Source organism: Polyodon spathula, chromosome 39 (genome assembly GCF_017654505.1).
Source record: "Polyodon spathula isolate WHYD16114869_AA chromosome 39, ASM1765450v1, whole genome shotgun sequence".
NCBI classification, from domain to species: domain Eukaryota; kingdom Metazoa; phylum Chordata; class Actinopteri; order Acipenseriformes; family Polyodontidae; genus Polyodon; species Polyodon spathula.
The window spans coordinates 2,091,387-2,111,863 of NC_054572.1; the positions used below are offsets into that span (position 1 = coordinate 2,091,387).

General features: G+C 40.1%; 1 protein-coding gene and 1 long non-coding RNA gene across 2 annotated transcripts in view; one reads left to right on the forward strand and one right to left on the reverse strand.

Annotated features, from left to right (window-relative positions):
* Positions 1 to 676: 676 nt before the first annotated feature.
* The window catches only part of LOC121304689 (hematopoietic progenitor cell antigen CD34-like), a 20,512-nt gene continuing 711 nt past the window's right edge, over positions 677 to 20,477 (forward strand). Inside the window, exons 1-8 of the mRNA XM_041235972.1 lie at positions 677 to 1,035; positions 9,211 to 9,477; positions 9,702 to 9,952; positions 10,106 to 10,183; positions 15,081 to 15,207; positions 15,777 to 15,829; positions 17,921 to 18,073; positions 19,076 to 20,477. The exon at positions 19,076 to 20,477 is cut by the window's right edge and continues 711 nt beyond it. Of these exons, the coding sequence (XP_041091906.1) occupies positions 951 to 1,035; positions 9,211 to 9,477; positions 9,702 to 9,952; positions 10,106 to 10,183; positions 15,081 to 15,207; positions 15,777 to 15,829; positions 17,921 to 18,073; positions 19,076 to 19,288 (1,227 nt within the window). The 5' untranslated portion in view covers positions 677 to 950 and the 3' untranslated portion in view covers positions 19,289 to 20,477. The remainder of the gene's footprint in view (positions 1,036 to 9,210; positions 9,478 to 9,701; positions 9,953 to 10,105; positions 10,184 to 15,080; positions 15,208 to 15,776; positions 15,830 to 17,920; positions 18,074 to 19,075) is intronic.
* Positions 10,110 to 17,905, reverse strand: LOC121304690. The gene is made up of 2 exons (XR_005947987.1): positions 16,321 to 17,905; positions 10,110 to 14,412 (listed from the first exon to the last, which is right to left on the reverse strand). It is a non-coding gene; the product is annotated as an uncharacterized LOC121304690 (long non-coding RNA).

Here is a 20,477-nt window from a genome sequence, read left to right on the forward strand (position 1 = left end):
ATTTAATCCAGCTACAAATAAACACACCCAAACAAATATGTTTTCAAACAGGATTTAAAAAATTAAATTGTGCTACCATTCCTGATATGAATCCAAAGACAAGGGGCATTATAACTGAATGTCTTGGCTCGGACAGAGAAGAATAGCATTTTCTGATCTCAGGGAACGATCAGGGACAAATGAGCTCGGCAGATCTTGACGATAAGAAGGTCCAAGACCATGTATGGCCTTATAGGTAATAAGAAGAACTTAATAATAAATAATAATAATAATAATAATAATAATAATAATAATAATAATAATAATAATAATAATAATAATAATAATAATAATCAGTAATAAAACATCAATTAAATGAGATGGATTAAAACCAAGATTAAATAAATAAAAATTGTAACCAAGATTAATAGTAATTGTTTTAATTGCTTGACAGCCCTCATATAATATATATATATATATATATATATATATATATATATATATATATATATATATATATATATATAATAAATGAAATATTTTACAAAGGACATCCCTAAAAGGTGGCCGACCATGCTCCTACACACTCCTACAGAATAGAAAGCCCTTCTCCTGCCCATGCTCCCCTGTCCCTTGTTTGCTCAGCCTGTGTCTCCTCCTGCCCCAGACTTGACAAGCACACGCGAAGGAGAGCCCTCCTGCTGCTGCTGCTGCTGCATTGCCAAAGAGTTAAGCCAGCAGTGGAGAAAAGGGGTGTGGAGTCAGGAAGGCAAAGTGAGGGGCTGTATAAAACCGAGACTAAAAGAAGACCAGGCACTCTATTATCCAGCTCGCCTGGCTCTCTCCCGCTCTCTCTGCCTCAACAGGAACCTCCAGCACGACCGCCTTACACCTAGACAGAGGAAGAAACACAAACCTTTCCAGACTGCTCCCATACAGAACAGCCTTGAACGCTAGACTCCAGCAGAAGGATGGCTGCAGCGGCACTGAAGAGAATGAATGACGCTAAAGAAAAACTTATTTTGGTCCTGGTCCTTTGTGCCCTGCTGATGATAGGTGAGTACCACTTTGCTGCAGTCCACCATAGGGTTTCTTTAGAATATGAGTTTTTAAAAACATGTACTTTATCAGTATGCTCATTTTTTATATAAAAAAAATGTTTTTTTTTAACCCTTTATTGCTTTGCTGTCTGTTTATCTTTGTCCGATTTATTTTAAGGCCATTGAAAAGGGTTTATTTGTAACTTTTTGTATTGCTGGCAATTAATGGAAATGTCTCTTTTCTTATTGATTAGCATTTACTGAGCAGCCAGCACTAGCTGCATTGCATATGCATTTCCAGGAGTCTTTTTCCTGTGTTACCAATACATTAGCCTCAGCATGAGTGAAAGTTGTGAGCAAATGTTTGTACCGAGAAGTCTGTCTGCACTGGATAAGATGGGAAATGTATTTAGTAAGTGGAGAGGTCTTATAAGGAGAAAATGTAGCCTCCAAGCAACCCTGCTGAGTTTCAGCTGCATCAGCAGGGATTAAAAAAGAAGGGACAGTATCACACCCTTAGGGAGACAGGCTCTCCAAACGTGTACTGCTGTTGGGCAGGTGCTGGTTTAGTAACTTCACAGCTTACATTCTGCAAAAGACATCTCTGAAACACAAAGCCCCAAAAACTGCTGATAAACTGCAGGAAAAAGATACACATCCTCAGTGAGAGACTGGCTCAGTCTGTACAGCATGCCAACATACCAGGGAGCTTGCAGATAAAATTAGAAAGATTACTCATGAAAAGGTCAAACGTTTTAAATAGCGAGAGTAAGTGAATCGCAGCGTTCAGATTCAAATCTTATTTTTCCCCCCCCCCATCAACTTTTTTTTTTTTTTTTTTTTTTTTTTTTTTTTTTAAAACATTATATAACCAGAAAATTCTCATTAAGGTAGAAGAACAGATATTTTAAGTAAGGCAGGATGTCATAAAATCTAAATACATTAGAAGTTCAAAGTGAGATCCTTTTTAACTCTTCAATCTATAAATGAGCTGTTCCCATTCGGTTTGAATATACGTAAAGGGTTAAATACGAGAACAAATGTACAAACGTCACGAGGAATTGTTTCAGGTTTCAAACACCTTGGTACCTCTGTTTCTAATTACAGATTTTAAATTTTTAAAAAGTCGATTACTTTATACTCATTACACAGCCTGCATGCCCATTATCAAAACCTGCCGCATGTGCACTCAAACGGTTGCATTCATTGTTCAATTTTGTTTAATTCAGAAACATCTGGACAGTTTTGTCCTCAAGCACAGTAGCGGAATAACCCATGCAGGCCACCCCCCTGACTTTAACGATTGAATAACCAAGGCTGTTTTCTTGTAATTGGCTGAATTACTATGACCTAGGACGCCAAAAACAAGTTGAACAAAGTGTGTAGATTGAGAGTGTGTGTACTGCACTGTACAGGGGGAGATCAAAAGCTAACATCGCTCAAATACAATTCTTAGGAATGTTGAATTATTTTAGGGAGAACGAGGGTGAGGTTCTGTTCGGGGGTCAAGCTGGGGTCATGTTGAATAATCTATTGAATCCATCCACTTGGCATCACGGGTGTCGGAGCGAAACCCATATCAGAGACTCTCCCACACTAGCAAAACAGACAAACACTTCAGCCTCCATCGTGACTGCTGACCCCACACCCACATCCTGTCTGGACTGTGTGCTACAGCATTAGGAATTTATTATTGATAGCATTTCTTTATGTGTTTGTTTTTCCAGTCATGGTTACTTTAACTGAGAGGAGAGGCTAGGGAAAGGCAGAGTTCATTACATGTTTTGTCTAAACTTTTGGAATAGTTATAATGCACACGGTGCTCCAGTTTAGTTGCTGATGGTAAAGACAAGAACTAATAACCAGTTTAGCAAAGTGTGTTCTGTGTGCCCATCTATAATCATTTTCCGAATTAATTTTACTCACTATTTTAAAGCCTCGAGTAAAAGTTTCCTGGCACAGTTCTGATGGCCAAAATGAGTTTGCTCGGTACTTTTGTTGCAATGCATATAAAGTGTCTTACAAAGTGATTTTATCCTGTGGAAGTGTCTTTAAAAAGAAAAAGCCTACACCCTCTAGTGATCTTCCTCTGCACTAAAACTTAGACTAAGACGGATCTAGCACACATTTAATCTACTGTATTTATGGCAGACACCTACAACTCAAGATTGGCTAACACAGTGTGTGTGTGTGTGTGTGTGTGTGTGTGTGTGTGTGTGTGTGTGTGTGTGTGTGTATATATATATATATATATATATATATATATATATATATATATATATATATATATATATATATATATATATATATATATATATATATATATATATATATATATATATATATATATATATATATATAATATGCATAAATAGAACAGTAACAAAAAAAGCTATTTAGTATTTAAAATACACTGATTGCCAATATTATCACCACACCAGCCTACCCCTGACTGATCCTTGTTAAAACTGTTATCTGTGAAGGTCCTTGGAGTTATGCATGTGTGGTTAAGTCATGCACACAGATTGCAAGCGGTTAAGCGGTTCGATCAGCACACCTCATGCAGTACAGTACAGCAGTGGTGTGCAGTGAGTTTTCAAGTAGGACATGCAGTAATATATGAATGTAACTCAAGAAATTAAAAAATAGATATAGGTTTGCTCACCCTATTTATAGATGAATATCAGCCGACATTCTTTCTTTACCAATTCTTCTATAACAGCGTCCTAAAAGCAAATTTAGGGTACCTCATATAGTGCCAGTAACGTTACATTCTGTTTACCCAATGAGAACGACAGTTGCTAAGGAATAAAAATAAATAAACAAAAACAAAAGTAAATATGTCTACTGACGCCGGAATTTAATGTTGCTGGTGCTCTATGAGGTACCCCAAATTTGCACCAGAGTGTTTTGCGCACGTAACGAACACATGAAATCTCACAGCAGCCTGGCTGAGCGCGGGGACCCCTAGGGTGGGAGCCCTAGGCGGCCGCCTTGCTTGAGGGCCTGCCCTATATATAAATAGAAGTAGGAACTAGGAAGACGCATTTTCATTTTATTTTATAGTATTATCACAACCTTTCAGGGTATGCAATGCATGTCCTGCTTGCCCTGTCCACACTCCGCTGCAGTGCAGCGCAACAGCATGGTGTGGATTGCCTCGCTGTATAGTGCGTGCATTCCTGGGGAAACATGAAAGAATTTCCAGCTCCCGCTACTTAGCAGAATCATGTGGGAAAATCTCCAACCGCTGTGTTTGAATACCATCTGGAGAGCGCGGAGCCGGGGTGCCTCGGAGGGTGTGGAAAGGCGTGGCTCAGCTGGTCAGCCGGTGATGTCACCCTGTTCCTTGGAGGGAAAGCAAAAGTGCAGCTCCCAGCAGAAAGCAACATCTGCTCGCTGGCAGGCATCTACTTGAATGAGGTCATGTTCTTGATTTTGTCAGAAAATTATATATTATATATATGATTTGAAATTTTAAAAATCTGAATCTAAAAAAATAAATGAAGGGAAATGTGCAACGTGTATCTTTTTGAAATGATCGCTGCAGTACTGTTTTTTTTTTTTTTTTTTTTTTTTTTAAGCAGAAGATACGGGTTAGATATTCCGTCATGGGTTTTGAAGGAACGCCACGCGAGGGCATTACTAATGGACTTGCCAGTTTCAATTACTTACTACACTGTTTGAGTCACGGGAAGGTGAAAGATTGAAATACATGCAACATGAATAACATAAGCAGTGGAAACAGTAAGCTAGTTAAACTGAAACTAAAAAGCATTAGTTCAGGGTAAATAAATACGTATATCTGGCACTTGCTGTAACTAATGTGTGATTTCACTTTCTCTGATTAGCACTATTCCTGGATTATCTAATGTAGGTATGGTAATCCAAGATTAGGGCTAATCAGCATCTGTGAAAGCAGCTGCAAGTGTCTATTCAGTCTGCTTTAGCACACCCCTTTTTTTATCCTATGAAGTTAATCATGTATTCAACATTCATGAGACTCTGAGGTCAGTGCTGTTATTATTGTGAAGCAACAGTACCTCAGTGTCACTGTGCCACTTCAAGAGCTGAGAGTGTGACACAAAAGCTACTAAGCTTCCCAACTGAGCTCCACACTCAGTTCCAGCAGTGTTTAAGAACTCTCCCTTGAGTCAACGCAGTCGGCAGCTTTGGGCAACAAAACGAAAGAAAGATCTGCTAATGTTCCTTGCTTGTTTTTGTTTTACATAGTTCCCGAACAATCAGCCTCATGTGGTGAAATTGTGGAAAAAACAAATCATCTATTCTTTCTTGTTGCGTGTTACAAATCTCTTCCAGCACAATTTGTTCCCCTTCCATGATGACATCACTCCAGCGCTGGCCATGAACTGCAGCCCAGAATTAGGAGAGTTGTTACAAACCTGCTGGTAGCACAAACTGGGCTTGTTTTGTTTTTTTACACATTGTATTGTCTACAAGGTGCTAGAAATTTCAATATGATAATGCAGACCCTAATCCTTGAAAAGTCTAGAAAATGCTGGATTGTAGCTGAACGTTCTTAGAGTATAAAATGGTTAGGCATAGGACGATTGCTGTCATTACCAGAGTCAATATGGGGAAAAAGCAAAAAGCTATCTGAAGACCTTAGGCAGAAAATGATTTATTGTCATAAAGCTGATAAAGGATACAAGAAGATTTTCAAGCACTTCAGTATCCCAATTTCAACTATTGTTTCTATTATCAAGAAGTACAAGACTCATGGTACTTTCACAACGCTCCCTCGGGCTGGAAGAAAGAAGGTTCTTAAACCATGAACACGAAGAACTGTGAGGAAGGTTAATAATCCGAGATTGACTGCCACATTCATTCAAAGTGAACTGGCTGCAACTGGGACTGGGGTTTCCATTTCAACCACAGGTACCGAGTATTGCATGGTGAAGGTCTCAATGGTCACAGGCCAAGGAAAAAGCCACTCTTAAGAAAATGTCACAAGGACAATCGCTTCAAGTTTGCAAAACGGCATTTGAATGATGGATATGAGTTCTGGTCAAAGGTTTTGTGGAGTGATGAAACAAAAATCGAGGTATTTGGTCACACTGATTGTCATTATCTTTGGAGAAAGTCTGGTGAGGCATACAAAGAAAAGAACACCATACCTACTATCAAGCATGGAGGTGGTAATATCCTTCTATGGCACAGGAAATTTAGTTCCAATAAATGGTCAAATGGATTCCATAGCATACCAAAAGCTATTGGTCAATCATCTGAAACCCTTTGCTACAAAACTTGGTATAAAGTACAACTGGACGTTCTGGAACAATTCTGCATTGAAGAATGGTCAAAAATCATTAAAGAATCACGTCAAAAGCCCATTGATAAATAGCCTAATCGTTTAAAAGATGTCACTATTGTGAAAGGTTCCTCAACTAGCTATTAATTTCATTTTCCTTGTCAGGGTATTAATAGTAGCTGCTTTTATAGTGCCCCTAATCCCGCCCCTCTTGACGTCAGCCCACCAGTCCCAAACAATCCCTTTACAGTGTTCCATAGCAGCCCTAATTCAGTGTCTCTTTTCCTGATAGGATGACTCTTCATTAACCATTCCCTGTAGCAGGCAGTCTGGTGAAGTTCACCTCGCAGACTGTCGATGTTACAATATAAATATCATGGGTTCTTCTATTTCTGTATTACCTGCATGATTTTAAAAAATGAATAATAAAAACAAAATCTGTGTGTGGGACTGCCTGTGTCAGACAGACACACCCCCCACGCCGATAACTGGAAACCTCAGAGTCTCGACAAACCCTGCGTGCGTAAAGGACCCAACATCCCAGAGAGCCTAAGAGTTATACACAGAGCCCCCACCCTGGAGAGAAACACACAGAGTCAGTTGTTTTTGCAGTCTTAGACAGAATAGTAAAAACATAGCGAAGTCGTGTTAAGCACATCAACAGCACAGTTAAAACCAAGTCAACTTTAGTAAAGAATAGAGAGAGGAAATAAACATGATGAAAGGTTGTTTAACCTGCACTGTTTACACCAGTGGGTTTGTACACAATTAGGGTTTCCTTACTGGAATGCCTTCTTTAAGAAGGAAAAGATCCCTATCTGACAGGAAAAGGAGGGAGACTGAGCGAGGGAGAGGGGTTAATTAGCCCAGGGTTGCTTTTCATTCCCCAAGGTGCTTGTTTCCTCTCAGCCAGAAATTCAGGAAAGCGGAGGTCAACTCCTGTTACAACTACAAATTTGAGAAGGAACAGAAGAGCAAAGAAGAGTGTGCGAGTGTTGGGTGGTGGGGGTTCTTCAACTACTTTGGGGACCACTGCTGGAAAACCTAGAAGGCAGGGTTGCCCCAACTTGTGGTGGAAAGCGATACTTTCCAACTAAATATTTTGCTTACAATCAAATGCAACAAACTTAGACCAGTTACCTGCTGGAGTTTATGCAGCTCTGAATGGTTAATTATATTAATCACAATGTAAAGTTATAGCAATAGAAAAATGAGTGAGTGTGTGTGTGTGTGTGTGTGTGTGTGTTTGTAGCATGTTTGTCTATTTCAGATGCATTATTAACAAGTGGAATCAGATAAAATGAACATGAGCACACTTACACATAACAATTCTGAACTTCCACATGCTACATTTAAAAAAAAAAATCAATTCAAACCAAGAGCATAATTCATCTTGGGAGAGTGTTAAACAAACGCTGTCCAGGCCCGAGCCCTTCCCGAGAGTTAAAGTTCTTCAAGCTAATTGAAAACCTGCAGAATTTATCTTTGGCTGCTTGTGTATTTCAAAGAGCTGCTGAAACAAGGTGAGGTTGCATTCTAATGCAGGGATGAGAATGAGTCTTCGGCCAGAGGGAGTCCAAGTGTTAGAATGCCTTTGCACAGATACTGCATGAAAAAACATGTACAAGGATTTCTTAACCATAGTTGCATGGTACTCTTGATAAGGAGAAATACCATACATGCATGTTTCACGCATTCCTTAGGCAACAACCAAATAAATATTAAGAAATTATTATTGCATTTCAAAGGCAACTCTCAAATACCTTTCAATATTAAAAGTCTTCTTATGCCTGCAATAGAGGTCCCCACCACCACCGAGTGACTCTTCCATGGCATCGAAAGAATGAGGTTTATTTGCACAGAAGCTGCAGGGACCTCATTCCACACTTAGGTTGTTCATTTCTTCAGCACCTAAGCAGATATTTCTAATTGGTTTCAGGTCAGGTTCTGGTGAGGTACACTGGGCAAGGGCACATTATTTTAACCGCAGGATTTATTTCAAGCATTTAGCACATAGATGATAAAAAAAAAAAAAAATCCTAAGCAATTACTTCTTTACAAAAATGTTTGTTGTTACCCACTTAAAGAGCGCTATAACTAAAATGGAGAGCACAACCCTACCCAGGCTACTTATTTGTAGGTCCAGTATGTGTTACTGATAAATTACTGGGATATGAGACCTCCATAAAAACACAGTCAGATTAACACTTATTAGATCATTTTAAAAGTATTACAGAGCAAATTACAAACTGTAGTCAAAAGCTTTACAGAAATAAAAAAAAAAAAAAGATGTGAGGCATTTGGAACCCACCAAAGATTATGAATTCTATGAGTCTGCAGGTGGTATTTAATGTGCACTACAATCAAAAACTAGGGAAACGTTTAGGGAACAATCCTAAAGTTATTTAACCCTTTCAGGCATGGCGATCTCGTAGGCGGGTGGATACAAAAAACAAAAGCTCTCTTCTAGTCTATGGGGACATATGGAAGACACAAATGCATGCACAAACAGGGGTGCCATTTTTCCCCGATTTTTGCTTGTTGGAAGCTCTACAGGTGTAATGTGTGGGTGTGTGGGGGGAATATTGGGTTGGCACAGAGGGGGTTAAATTCCCCTGCCAGAATGCATGTGGGAATGTGGCTGGAGCCTTAATTGAATGATTGATGGTTAATTAGGCTCCAGCCTAATATAGGAGAGGAGAAATCCTTTGTCAGGATTATTTGAAACCCAGATGCTTTGGTGGAGGCAGCTGGGGATGAAGCACTGGAGCAGATCTGAGTGTGTTCCACGTTATACAGCAGCAGCTTTTCTGAACACAAGAGAGACTCCATTTCAGAAATGGAGAGGCACGAGCGGGGACACACTTCTGGAATTCATTCAGAATTCCTAACGTTTTTCTTTTAATCACCTCTTTTTAGATCACGCAAACTGTCAAGAGCCTGGTACTAGTCCAGCAACTCCACCAGCTCCAGCACATTCAACAACTCTAACACATCCAGCAGCTTCAAGAGATCCAGCAGCTCCAACAGATCCAACATCTCCATCGAGATCAACAGGGCCAGCAGATCCAAAAGGGGGGGTAGATGCCGCAGGTTTATCAGATCCTACATCTGCTGCAATCCCTACAGACCAGGCAGGATCTCTCGTCACATCCACTGGTCCAGTTGTCGCTGTTTCAAAAGCTGGTAAGTGCAAACTCACTGGTTCCCTTTAGAAGCTATGGGACTGTAGGTTTGGGGGGTCAGTGACTTGGTTTTTGAAGCTTAGCCCTGAGTGGGACACCCTCATAGCCATGCATGCACGAGCACAGAAACCGAAGCGCTCCCTCACCCACCTGAGAGCTAGGCTGATAAAAGGAGTGGGAATTTCCCACAAGGAATCACATGTAATCCCATGTTCTGCGTTTTAGAAGCTACGATGATCCCTGTGAATACTACAGTTACAATTGTCGATACAAGCCCAGCGTCTGACTCGGGTGCCTCCAGCACAGCTCATGCATCAGCCAACACTGCAGCATCAACTCCAGGCAGCTCCACCACTTCTCCACAGACAGAGAGCAGCACTCTGTCACAGGCAACGACACACGCACCGGACACCACATCCTCTCCTTCAACACCAAATGAATCCACTGAATTACAGGGAAATTTGAAACTACAAGCAGTAAGTATGAGATGTGTGTTGTTTGTTTAATAGAAATGATCTGTTCATTACCGTGTCTTGAACAGTCACTGGAGTCAACAGGTTCTTGTTCTGCCAAGGCAAATGTTTTGAATCTAAAAGCACTGCGTTTTCTGTTTCTCCCTCCCCCAAAAGCTGGTCCACTGTGTTCATAAGGAAGACATACAAGACAAAGATGCTATACAGCTGGAAATGAAAGAAGAAACCACTTGTGTAAGTATCAGCAGTTATCTTTTCTTTGCAATAGGTTTTATATTTTTATTTTTAAAAAAGCAACCCCTGCCTTAACAATGTCAGATGGGTTGCAGGGCTACGATATACTATTCAGTGCAAGGCTATAAGGTATTTGGGGCAGCAATGTGCAATATTCAAAACAGACAAACCAGTTATGCGTTAACTATCAGGCTTCTGATCTTTCATACACTAATACCTTATCTGAAGGGATCCAAAGCCAGAGGATCTATGCCCCCCTCCCCATGTACTTCAATGTTACTTTTTAATCTGGTAAACTTTGCTACAGTCACTGAGGAATTCAAACGGAGCCTGGAGCCAGGAACCCAGGAACCAATAGCCATCAAAGTTGAAAGAAGTTCTCACTTTTGGAAAGAACAGCAAACACTGAAGCGCTGAGAGCAACACAGGGAACACCCACTGGTGGGTTTGAAGCCAAGACTATCCAAGTGCAAAGGCAAAAGAGCCAGAAAAAAAACACTCAGGACAGGGAGTTTAATAAAGCTAATGCATCTCATAAAAGCAGGTTGTATTAGATATCAAGTAAATGCTACAAGGTTTGAGCAGCTGGAACCTAACCTGCAGTACACCGTCTGACCCCTCTTTGACAGTTCAATACAGGAGCTGCACAGGGCTGTCAAGGGAAAGTATTACAGCCACAGTAAATGAGTACCCCACACAAAGATAGCCACAACAGTTACACATGTGCTATACAGTTACAGGGGGTTGAACTGTTAGACAATGCAAACGTACAGTTCCTGTTATCAAGACCATTAGGTTTCTAAAAGAACTCTTTCATTTGGACTTTTTTAATGTACCTGAAATGGCGTATGGGGAGGAGAGAGTGCTTTCTGGTGGTTTAAATTACAGTGAGCTCTTCACCACCTCTGTGAAGGAAATTAATCATTTGTAATTCTGGATCCTGGCAACATATAACTTCAAAGCAAATGGCAACTCAATAAACTGCATTGCAATGAGAACTGAGAAGGGAAAAACAATAAGCACCTGAGCGGACTCTCGGCTCTGTAATTTCCAAAACAGGAAACCTTATTTCTCTCCTTCGCCACCCGTCCAGTTTGCTAACAATGGACCTGTGGAAGTGGCCCATTTAATTCACAACCAGAAAAAAGCCTAAACATCCTTTCCCATCCTTTTCAAAAGCCACGCTTCCTGACCTTTCCTGCATGTTCCTATAAACATCTTCCGATAACAGAGACAGAAAGTGCTTTGCAAGGATGGGATGGCACAGACAACACAGACAGATCTTGTCATGCGATACAGGGATCACTATCTGTCCACTCACAGTGTATGAAGTCATGAATAGAGATACGGACTTTAAACAAGCCAGGAGCTGGGATGTTAGCAGCAAAGCTTCACACACATTTTTTTCCTGTACTGTCAATACCTTGTCACACCCCACCCCTTGGTTTCCTAAGAAGTGCTGCAACACAGACCGAATGTTACCATCCTCTGAAAGCAGACATGGAAACATGAGTGCTCTACAACAACAGGCAAAAATAACTGAAGTGGAGTCATCGGGTTAAAAAATAAGTAGAAGTTTGGGGATACAGCTGCACAAACTCAGGTCTCGAGAAGTTCAACAGACAAGTAAGCTCAAGAAAGCAGAGGAAGTGAGGCCACTGGCACCTGACCACAGCCACAGTGGTTATTTTTGGCACATCTGGTATTGTTCGCTTAACAGCCATTAGCACTCATACCAAAACACACTTACTGTGCTCAGGGTTCTCAGATTATTAACGTTACACCATCTGATCAGGCAGAGGAGCTCAAAGTAAGCTTACAATCCAATTTGCATCATCCTCAATTCCAGGATTTGGCATTAAGGATGATACTAATTGGATTTGATTTACTCATTTCTTTGTTCTGTGTTATCTGATGAGTAGCAGGTGTAAGTGGTTTGGGAGTGTGGTACAGTCGATGCAGTTCCATTATTTTCGGGAATATTTCGGGGCTGTTTCGCAGACTATGATGCACTATTTTATTCCCCCCGCTCCCAAAGTCTAAAAGCACACCCGAGCAGTCCCAGTACACTGGCGTTCCAGTAAAAGAATATGTTATGCTGGTTTTTTTTCTCTGTCAGAATTCCATGCACAATTGAAATATTATGCACTATTAAAAATTGCAAGAGATTTTCATATCCCTCCAGACAAAGAGTCTTTATGCCCTGTTCTACTTGAAAACAACACATGACCCCCTTCAGAAATAACACATGGCCTGATTGTTTGCACTGTGGCCTGGGGCTAGGAAGGAACTCTATCCAGGATTGATCTCTCCCTGTGTCAAACCCAGCCTTATCTTGGCAGTGCACCTTTCCACAGGAAGCAGCTCTCATATAAGAACGCACATTTCACATGTCTTAAACAGATACCAACATCTTTGGAACCAGCTCTTTGCACAAGTGAACCAGCGACTTCAAGCTTTCCGCTTGAAAGAAGTGTTAAACACATTTGTTATGCTGACAAACATTTCAGTTTGATGCCTATTTCTCCGATACACCTTTATATCAAAATGCAAGGGTCACCAACACTTCTAGTGGATGTAAACAAACACTCCGGCTCTCATAGGCCAACGGGTTTCAGAGGAAACTGCTTGAGATTTCAAATGAAGATCAGCAAAGAGAAGAATTCAGCATACATTGCTTTATTATATCTGATCATTTTAAAGATAAGAATTATGTCTGATCATTTTAAAGATTCTATTAAAAAAACAAATTATTAGACTATAAATTAGAAGGGTGAAAAAAGGGGAAGAATTTAGTTTTATGATCCAGGAAATATTATTAAATGATCTCATGCAAGGGAAAAAAAAAACAACTCAATATCTGGGAGTCGTGCCATCCTAGCTAGTCTTTAATAGTAAACTGAATTTCCCATACAGAAACACATCACAACACTGGTAATCCGAAAAAATGTTCGATCTATATTTCATAAAACAACTGGTAAAGCAATTAACAATAACCAGAGAGGAAACTTCTTCCCAGCGCTGAGGAACCTGCCTATTCTCACTGACAATGCCCATGCCATTATAACTACAGTCACCATTAGGAACAAGACAATGTAACAAGGAGCCAGGCTTCCAAATTACACAAAAAAACCTTGTTTATCTTCAGCAGGAACCAACAGCCATCAAATAAATCACCAACCGGGCAAGCCAGTGGAAAATTCAGCATGAGAAAACTGGAGGAATGCAGCGAGTAAAAATAGTCCTGCGTGTTCCCACAAGAACAGGAGAAGTATCTTAAGAGAGAGAAAAAGAAAGCTGAGCCATGGCAGCCAGTTTGCTAGTAATGATGCCTGGCTGGTTATCATGGAGGTCATGTACCTCCACTTTGAGCTCCACCCTCATCTAGCCATGATGAAACTTGGAATAGGCTTTTTAGCACACTGTGCTTGGCGTTACTGTTGCACAAGCCCTGGCCAGATTGTATGGACCCTGGATTTGTTACAATATAACATAATTGGAAGGCAAGTGAATTACAGGTTACAGTGCTAGCATCCCACTGCTTGACGTATTAGCCACTGGTTTCACTGGTGAAGGAGAAATTAGAATTGAACCAAAAATCCTTTATCCTAAGCAGATGAGCACATTTCCAGTAAGACGAAGCAAAACCCTTCAGTATTATTTATTACTACCATATGCTTGCTCATGACACGTCTTTGCATTATATGAGTAGAGTTGTTCACTATATACTGTCAGTAAGCGACTTTAATATACTGTACTTGTTTCAATGTACGGTTGTTTACTGTAAACCCAGGCTAGAACTGCATAAGAGACGTGTTTAATAAAACCACTTAAGAAATCGTCAACTCCTGCCCATACGATAAAGATAATGGGCAACACAGTACACAGTACTGGACCTGGCTGGCAGCCCAGTCATGTATAATAGACTCTCGTAAAAGCACAGCTGCTGCTGGTATTACTGGGGCTGTAGAGTTTGCAAACATGAGTCCACAGGGTCCCTGCTTGGTGTCTGGATCCCATTACATATAGTGAAGGGATTGTTTTCTGGTATTGTGAAATGCAGGGATGATATCATTAATGAGGAACAGGAGAGAACAGGGTGTGGCGGGCTCACCCAAATCTTGGACTCGCCCCTGGGATACGAGGCTTCCAGTCCGCTGCGGCTCAAGACAGATCGACTTCATTCTCTTGCAGCTGTTCGGGGAGTGGTGGGGGGTCAAACATCAAGTCTGGGGGAAAAAAGAACAACAAAAGTAAAAGTTTAAAATGATGGCCTAGCAACCGTCATCAAAACAGCCAACAGGCTGCACTTTACAGGACAGGCCGCAAAGAGTGTTAAATCTGTCAAATGATTCCACATAAGAAGTGTGCAGAAATCTTGGAAGACAGTTTCCTACAGTGTTACGAACAGGGTAACACTTTACATTGTGTCTCTAAAGAGTGTACACACTTACATAGTAGTTACTTAGTAAATGCATGTGTACTTGCACTTAATTATTATGCACACTTACAATGTACTTTATGTGTAAATCTTACTGCATGATATATGTAAGTATACAGTTCTATCAGAGTTAGAGTTAGGTATAGGTATAGAGTTAGGGTTAGGGTTAGGCTTAGTAGGGTTAGGTTCAGAGTTAGGGTATTGTTTAAAGTGTGCAAAAATGTGGTCATAGAGTGTGATTCAAGTAAGAAATGCTTGTGGAGAGATGGCTGATATGAACTAGCTTGCAACAAATCTTCAGTGCTCTACCCTTGGAACTCATTACGATGCATCTGAAGAGTCTATTGAATTCAACAAATCATGAAATCGTAACAAAAAATAATATGCTCACTCCATTTTAAAACTCAAACGGGAACCCTGACCTTGGCATTGTGTCTGCTTGTATTTGGTTTGCAGGAACAACTCAAACAGCTGGTCCTTGAAGTGAAACATGAACTGTGCAAGGAGGACAGCGAGTGCAATATTGCCATCTATCAAAAGCCCAGGTCCAAGAACATCCTCATCAGCAGCTCCAAAATCACAGGTACGTTAGAGCAGGTTTGCAGTACAGTCATGCTGTGCATTCCACTGCTCTGTTTTTATATTTTGCCAGATGGGATTATGTAGTTCAGAAACTAATATTGTGACCCTCACATTTTATCACTAGAGAAGTTACTATTAGTGGACCAAAGATTCACTGAAACATTGAAGTGAGTTTATACCTATATACGCATACATACATATATATATATATATATATATATATATATATATATATATATATATATATATATATATATATATATATATATATAAAATCAAACAAAAAAGAAAGTTTCAAGTATGTTCTTTCCTTTGTTTTTTTAATGACTTTTTTTTATCAATTTAATCGTCTACGGTTTATTAAACTTTTTTTTTTTTTAACGTGTTGAAGTATTATTAATTTTCAAAGCACTGAGAATGTTCCCAAACACTCTTTTAAAAGCCGTTCTTTAAAACGGTGTTTAAATGGTTTGCGAATTGGTCCGCAGTGAGACCGGCTTTTCTAATGACGTTCAGTTTATTTGTATTTGTAAGTGTTCATTAGGTTCTTGTTTTCCCCTTGCTTCACAGAAAACCCCAAAGACGTGGCCTCCTACTTGAACAGTGAAAATGCGAAGAAACAGGTAATTTGTATTTTCACTGCCTTTGTGGGAACAGAGCGTAAAACAGCCACAGAAACGCAGGCTACAACCAGCGACGTACCTTTTAATTGCGTCTTCGCTGCGTGTTACCTCTTTACACTGGCCTATGAGGTAATGCTGCTAGCGTTTCCAGTCAGCTGGAATGCGTTTCTGTAGCCGGTTTATTAAGAAGATATAATTTTTTTAAACCTAAAGTTAACCTTTTTAAATAAAACGATGCTATACCAAACGGATGAGGTTTTTTTTCGTGTGGTTTCTTGAATACAATATAGATTATGTTGCTTAAACTCACTGTTGAGTAATGCAATGTCTGTCTGCGCATTTAACAATGCGTCCTATGGTCCCGATCACAGACTATCACGGTGGAATTAGCGTTTCGGTGTGATGTTATTGTTTTAGCCATTCATTTTTTTGTTTTAGTAACAACACATTGTATATTGCCCCTCAAAATACAATAGAAATATTAAACTTACTGTGTATTGTGTTGGTCATTTGCTGCGATAGCTTGCAACTAGCTTTTTTTTTTTGCTTGCCACAGTAACCGCAGAGACACACAGCTGCATCGCTTTATGGGATAATTCATTACTTGACTTCCTGGGAAGGCTTGTTTGGTTGAAGTTGCACATACAGAGACTGGGTGCATTATTCCAAACTTCAAATCTAGTGCACCACAGTAATGAACAGTAACTGCTGGAACACGCTCAGACAGTAATTCAGATTCTGTTTGGCGGCTGTGAGTCTTTTCCCATCAGCCTTGAACTGGTGCTGACACTGCGCAAAAGTATTTAACCACACGCTCTGTTTAGGGTGTCAAACCACACCTGGGATTCACCTCTTTCTTAATCAGAGATGACGAATATAAAATCTTTTATTTTTATTTTATTTTGTATTATTATTTTTATTTAGCATTTACAGTATATATAAAAAAAATGTACAGGTATACATACACAAAGCAACGTGGACCAAAAGAAAATGCAACGCAGCAGATTTTAAAAAATTTGAAGAATAAAAAGCAATGTTTCGGTTCATTGCGTCACTTCTCACCCCTGTGCCAAAATCTCATCAGATAATGGCCGAAACAGCAGGAAATACAATCCTATGAGCACTAAAGCAATTCCCTTATGGAATGATAACATTTCCTATAACTAAGAGCCAGATGAACAAGTACATGATATAAAATGAACTGGTAACACTGGTTAGAGAGTTACATCCTGTTAACGTGCAGTATGCTGTTTATAAACAAACGCAGCACAGTTTCCTAAGTACATGCAGTAAATAACAGAAAATAACCATAAAGTGTTCAAGATTCGAGGCCAAAACAATGTGACATGACTGATAGGCTGCTAGCCTTAATTACAGTAAGTGTTTCACTGTTTAATGGCAGTAGCTGAGACACATATAAACCACTGACTTGAAACAACCATTTTACCACTTTGGTAAAACTTAATACATGAATCTCTAATAACAAAAGCCACGCTTACACAAACTGATTTATTGCTTGTTGGAAAAATGATGCTTCAGATTGGTTTAATGACGACACGGCGTATTTCTGGTTGAGTCAATTGCATATGTTGGGGGGGGGGGGGTGCATTGCGGTCTGGTAAAGAACATAGACACTAGATCAACCATAGACGCTAGATCAACCATTGCAGTTGCACGCTGTTTGAAATCTCAGGGGCTGTCTCCCTGTGAGAGCTGTCTTATGTGCATAGGAAAACAATGCATGTTTAAAATAGATATTTAAAAAGCAGACCATTGAGGGAGGACCAAGGTCTAAAACCGCTGGCTAGTGGTATATCTCTGGTACAGTAAGTGCTGTATATAGAAACAGGATTATCTGTGAATGGGGCTCAACAAGACTAAGGGATGTAAATAAAACTCTCACTGCCAAGCAGTTTGATCCATTCCAAGTTAAAAAAGACACTCCTGAGCTTGTTACCTATAAACTGGGGCTAATCAAGCTTGTAGTAGAACCTGGAATGGGGGATGTTGCTTTGCAGCAGGAGTCTCGTGTCCATGCCTGGGACTGGATATGGGTGCAGTAATACTGGATCCCTCCCTTCTCTCCTTCAGCTTGGCCTCATGACTGCCACACCTCACTGGAGGAAGCATCCCCCGAGTATCCTGGTCTCCTTGGTCATTGCGGGCTTGTTGCTGGCAGCTCTCCTGATCGGGGGATACTGCTACAAGACTCGGAAGACTGGGAGCTCCAAGGGAGAGAGACTGGTCAGTATTGCGCTTGTAACCCAACAAGCCATGAATGCTGGGATTTACCACGGGTCCCACACCTCACAAACCTGTAAGGCTGCTTCATACTTCATTCTTGCAACTGGACTGGCAGACAGTCGCACGGACGACTCGAGAGAGGCTAGAAACCACCCTCTGTGCCGGTCACACAGTTGAAGAATGAACCATCTTTTACTACCAAGCCTGTTCAGCATCTGTCATATAGATATCGATGCTGAGTTTAGACTTCATACATCATCACATTGAGCAATCTGGCTGTAATAAACATCTGGCAAAAAGATCACATAGTAATATGCATACTAATACGATTCTAGTGTCTCTGTCTACCAATAATTACAGCAGCCGCTGTTCTATTCTATTGACCTCAACAGTGTGATCCCTTTAAAATACATACACCCTAATTATATCTATCTATGTAGAGAGCTATCTATCTGTCTATCTAGATACACAGACAGGAAACTTAACATGGTAAGTTATATATATATAAAACAGCTGTGTAACAAAAGCAGCAAAATCAAAAAGAAAGTTAATGTAGCGCCACAAAAATGTAAATAATTGATACAAAATGTATTAAATCAGGAATTTCAGACTTCTTCAGTCCTTCTTCAGCTGGATGGTAAAAGCAATGCTGTAAACAAGCTGTTGTTGTGGACCAGTTGGCTTTGAAAAGAAATGTTCCGGAAGATGATGTCATAACTTCAGGCTAGAATGTTAAATATTCTGTATATAAGCATTCCAAAATTAATCTTGGGCCCTATTCCAAGAAAACTTTAACTTTCGAGTTGTTATTATTAAAGAATATTTTATTCATATTTTGTTTATTCATTATTCATTTTTTTATTAATAAAATGCAGTTTGATATTTATGAAACTCAAAAAAGCCAATAGCAGCCTACAAGGACAGTCTCATGGAAACGATACTGCGTGTTATTCATAAAAACACAGCACTAATGAGTTCACTGCTTTATATTTATGTCTGTAGACCGAAGACCCCTGTCAGGCGGAGAGCGATAACCAAGGTGGTACTCTAGTGTCCGTGGCCCCCCTGCACCCCCCCGAGTCACAAGGGAAGCCCAGCACTAATGGGGATTCGCAGGACATGGGAAAGAACCACCCCCCCAGCCCCAACTCCACCACCACCACCACCAACGGGCATTCTGCCAAGCAAGCCCCCATGGCAGACACAGAGCTGTAGAGACAGACAGCACACCCTGAGCACACCCAGCAGGGCGAGTGCATATCCAGACAGGAATCCATTCTTCTTTGTTTCCTCTTCCTCGCCAATATCGGTTGAGCGTAACTCGCCACTTACAGAACTCATTTAAAGAATCAAGATTGTGAAGTGCTGTCTGGGTTGCACTGGTCAGCAAAAAAAAAAAAATTAACAAAGCAAACTGAACTGCAGGGAGTGCTTTCAATATGGGACAAATGCCAATGCAGATCGCAGTAGACACAATACATCATGATCTGTGGATGCACAGGTGCTAAACTGCAGAAGAACCAACGCAGTATAATTCCAAGTGTAATCAATGATTTAAACTGCTCTGCCTTGCAGTAATTTCTCCCAATTGAAAGCACTTTCTGTCCAGTGGATAGTCCCATATATTTAGACAAGGTGATGGCTTGGAGAGTTGGTGAAGTGAAGACTGGGCTGAACAACTGGTGCTTTATATTACAAACTAAAACAACTGGCTTTAGTAAGAGGTAAAGCAAAATACAGCATTCAAATAATTCTCCATTTCATTACTGCAAGCTTTACTGACATACTGAGCTTTTTCTCCACTACAAAGTTGAACCCGCTTACTTCTTAAAGCTGGCAGTTTTGCACCAGAGAAAGACAAATAGTAACATGGGCACATGAAGTGGTTTTTTGTTGGGTTTTTTTTTGGTGCGTTTGTTTATTTGTTTGTTTTTTTATTTTAGACATTCCAAACCCAACTTTTCTTTTTACTCTCAGCTTACTACAATGTTAAGTGTTTTTTGGGTTATTTTTTTTGTCTGGTTAGGAATTAATATTTGAAATTAATTAGTTTTGTATGAATACTGATATTTTTCATAATTGTGTATGTGTAAATAAGTAGTCGATTGCTGCTTCCTGTTATAAGTAAAACATTCTGTATATGCCTATAAGTTGCAAACATGTTATGTGTTTTATGTTTCTTTGGTTTTCATCTATTGTATTTGTTCATAGCTTGGGCAAAAAATTGACGTGGTTTGCATAACATCTTTGCGTGTGTAGAGGGTGCTAGTGTGTGCACACAAGAGCAAGCATATGCAACTGCATAGCTGATCTGTTAGAATTTGAGAATGGTGTTGTGGTGGGCTCCATTACAGACACGTGCGGGCTAAATTCAAACTCTTCTTTGGCATACCCCAGTCGTCAC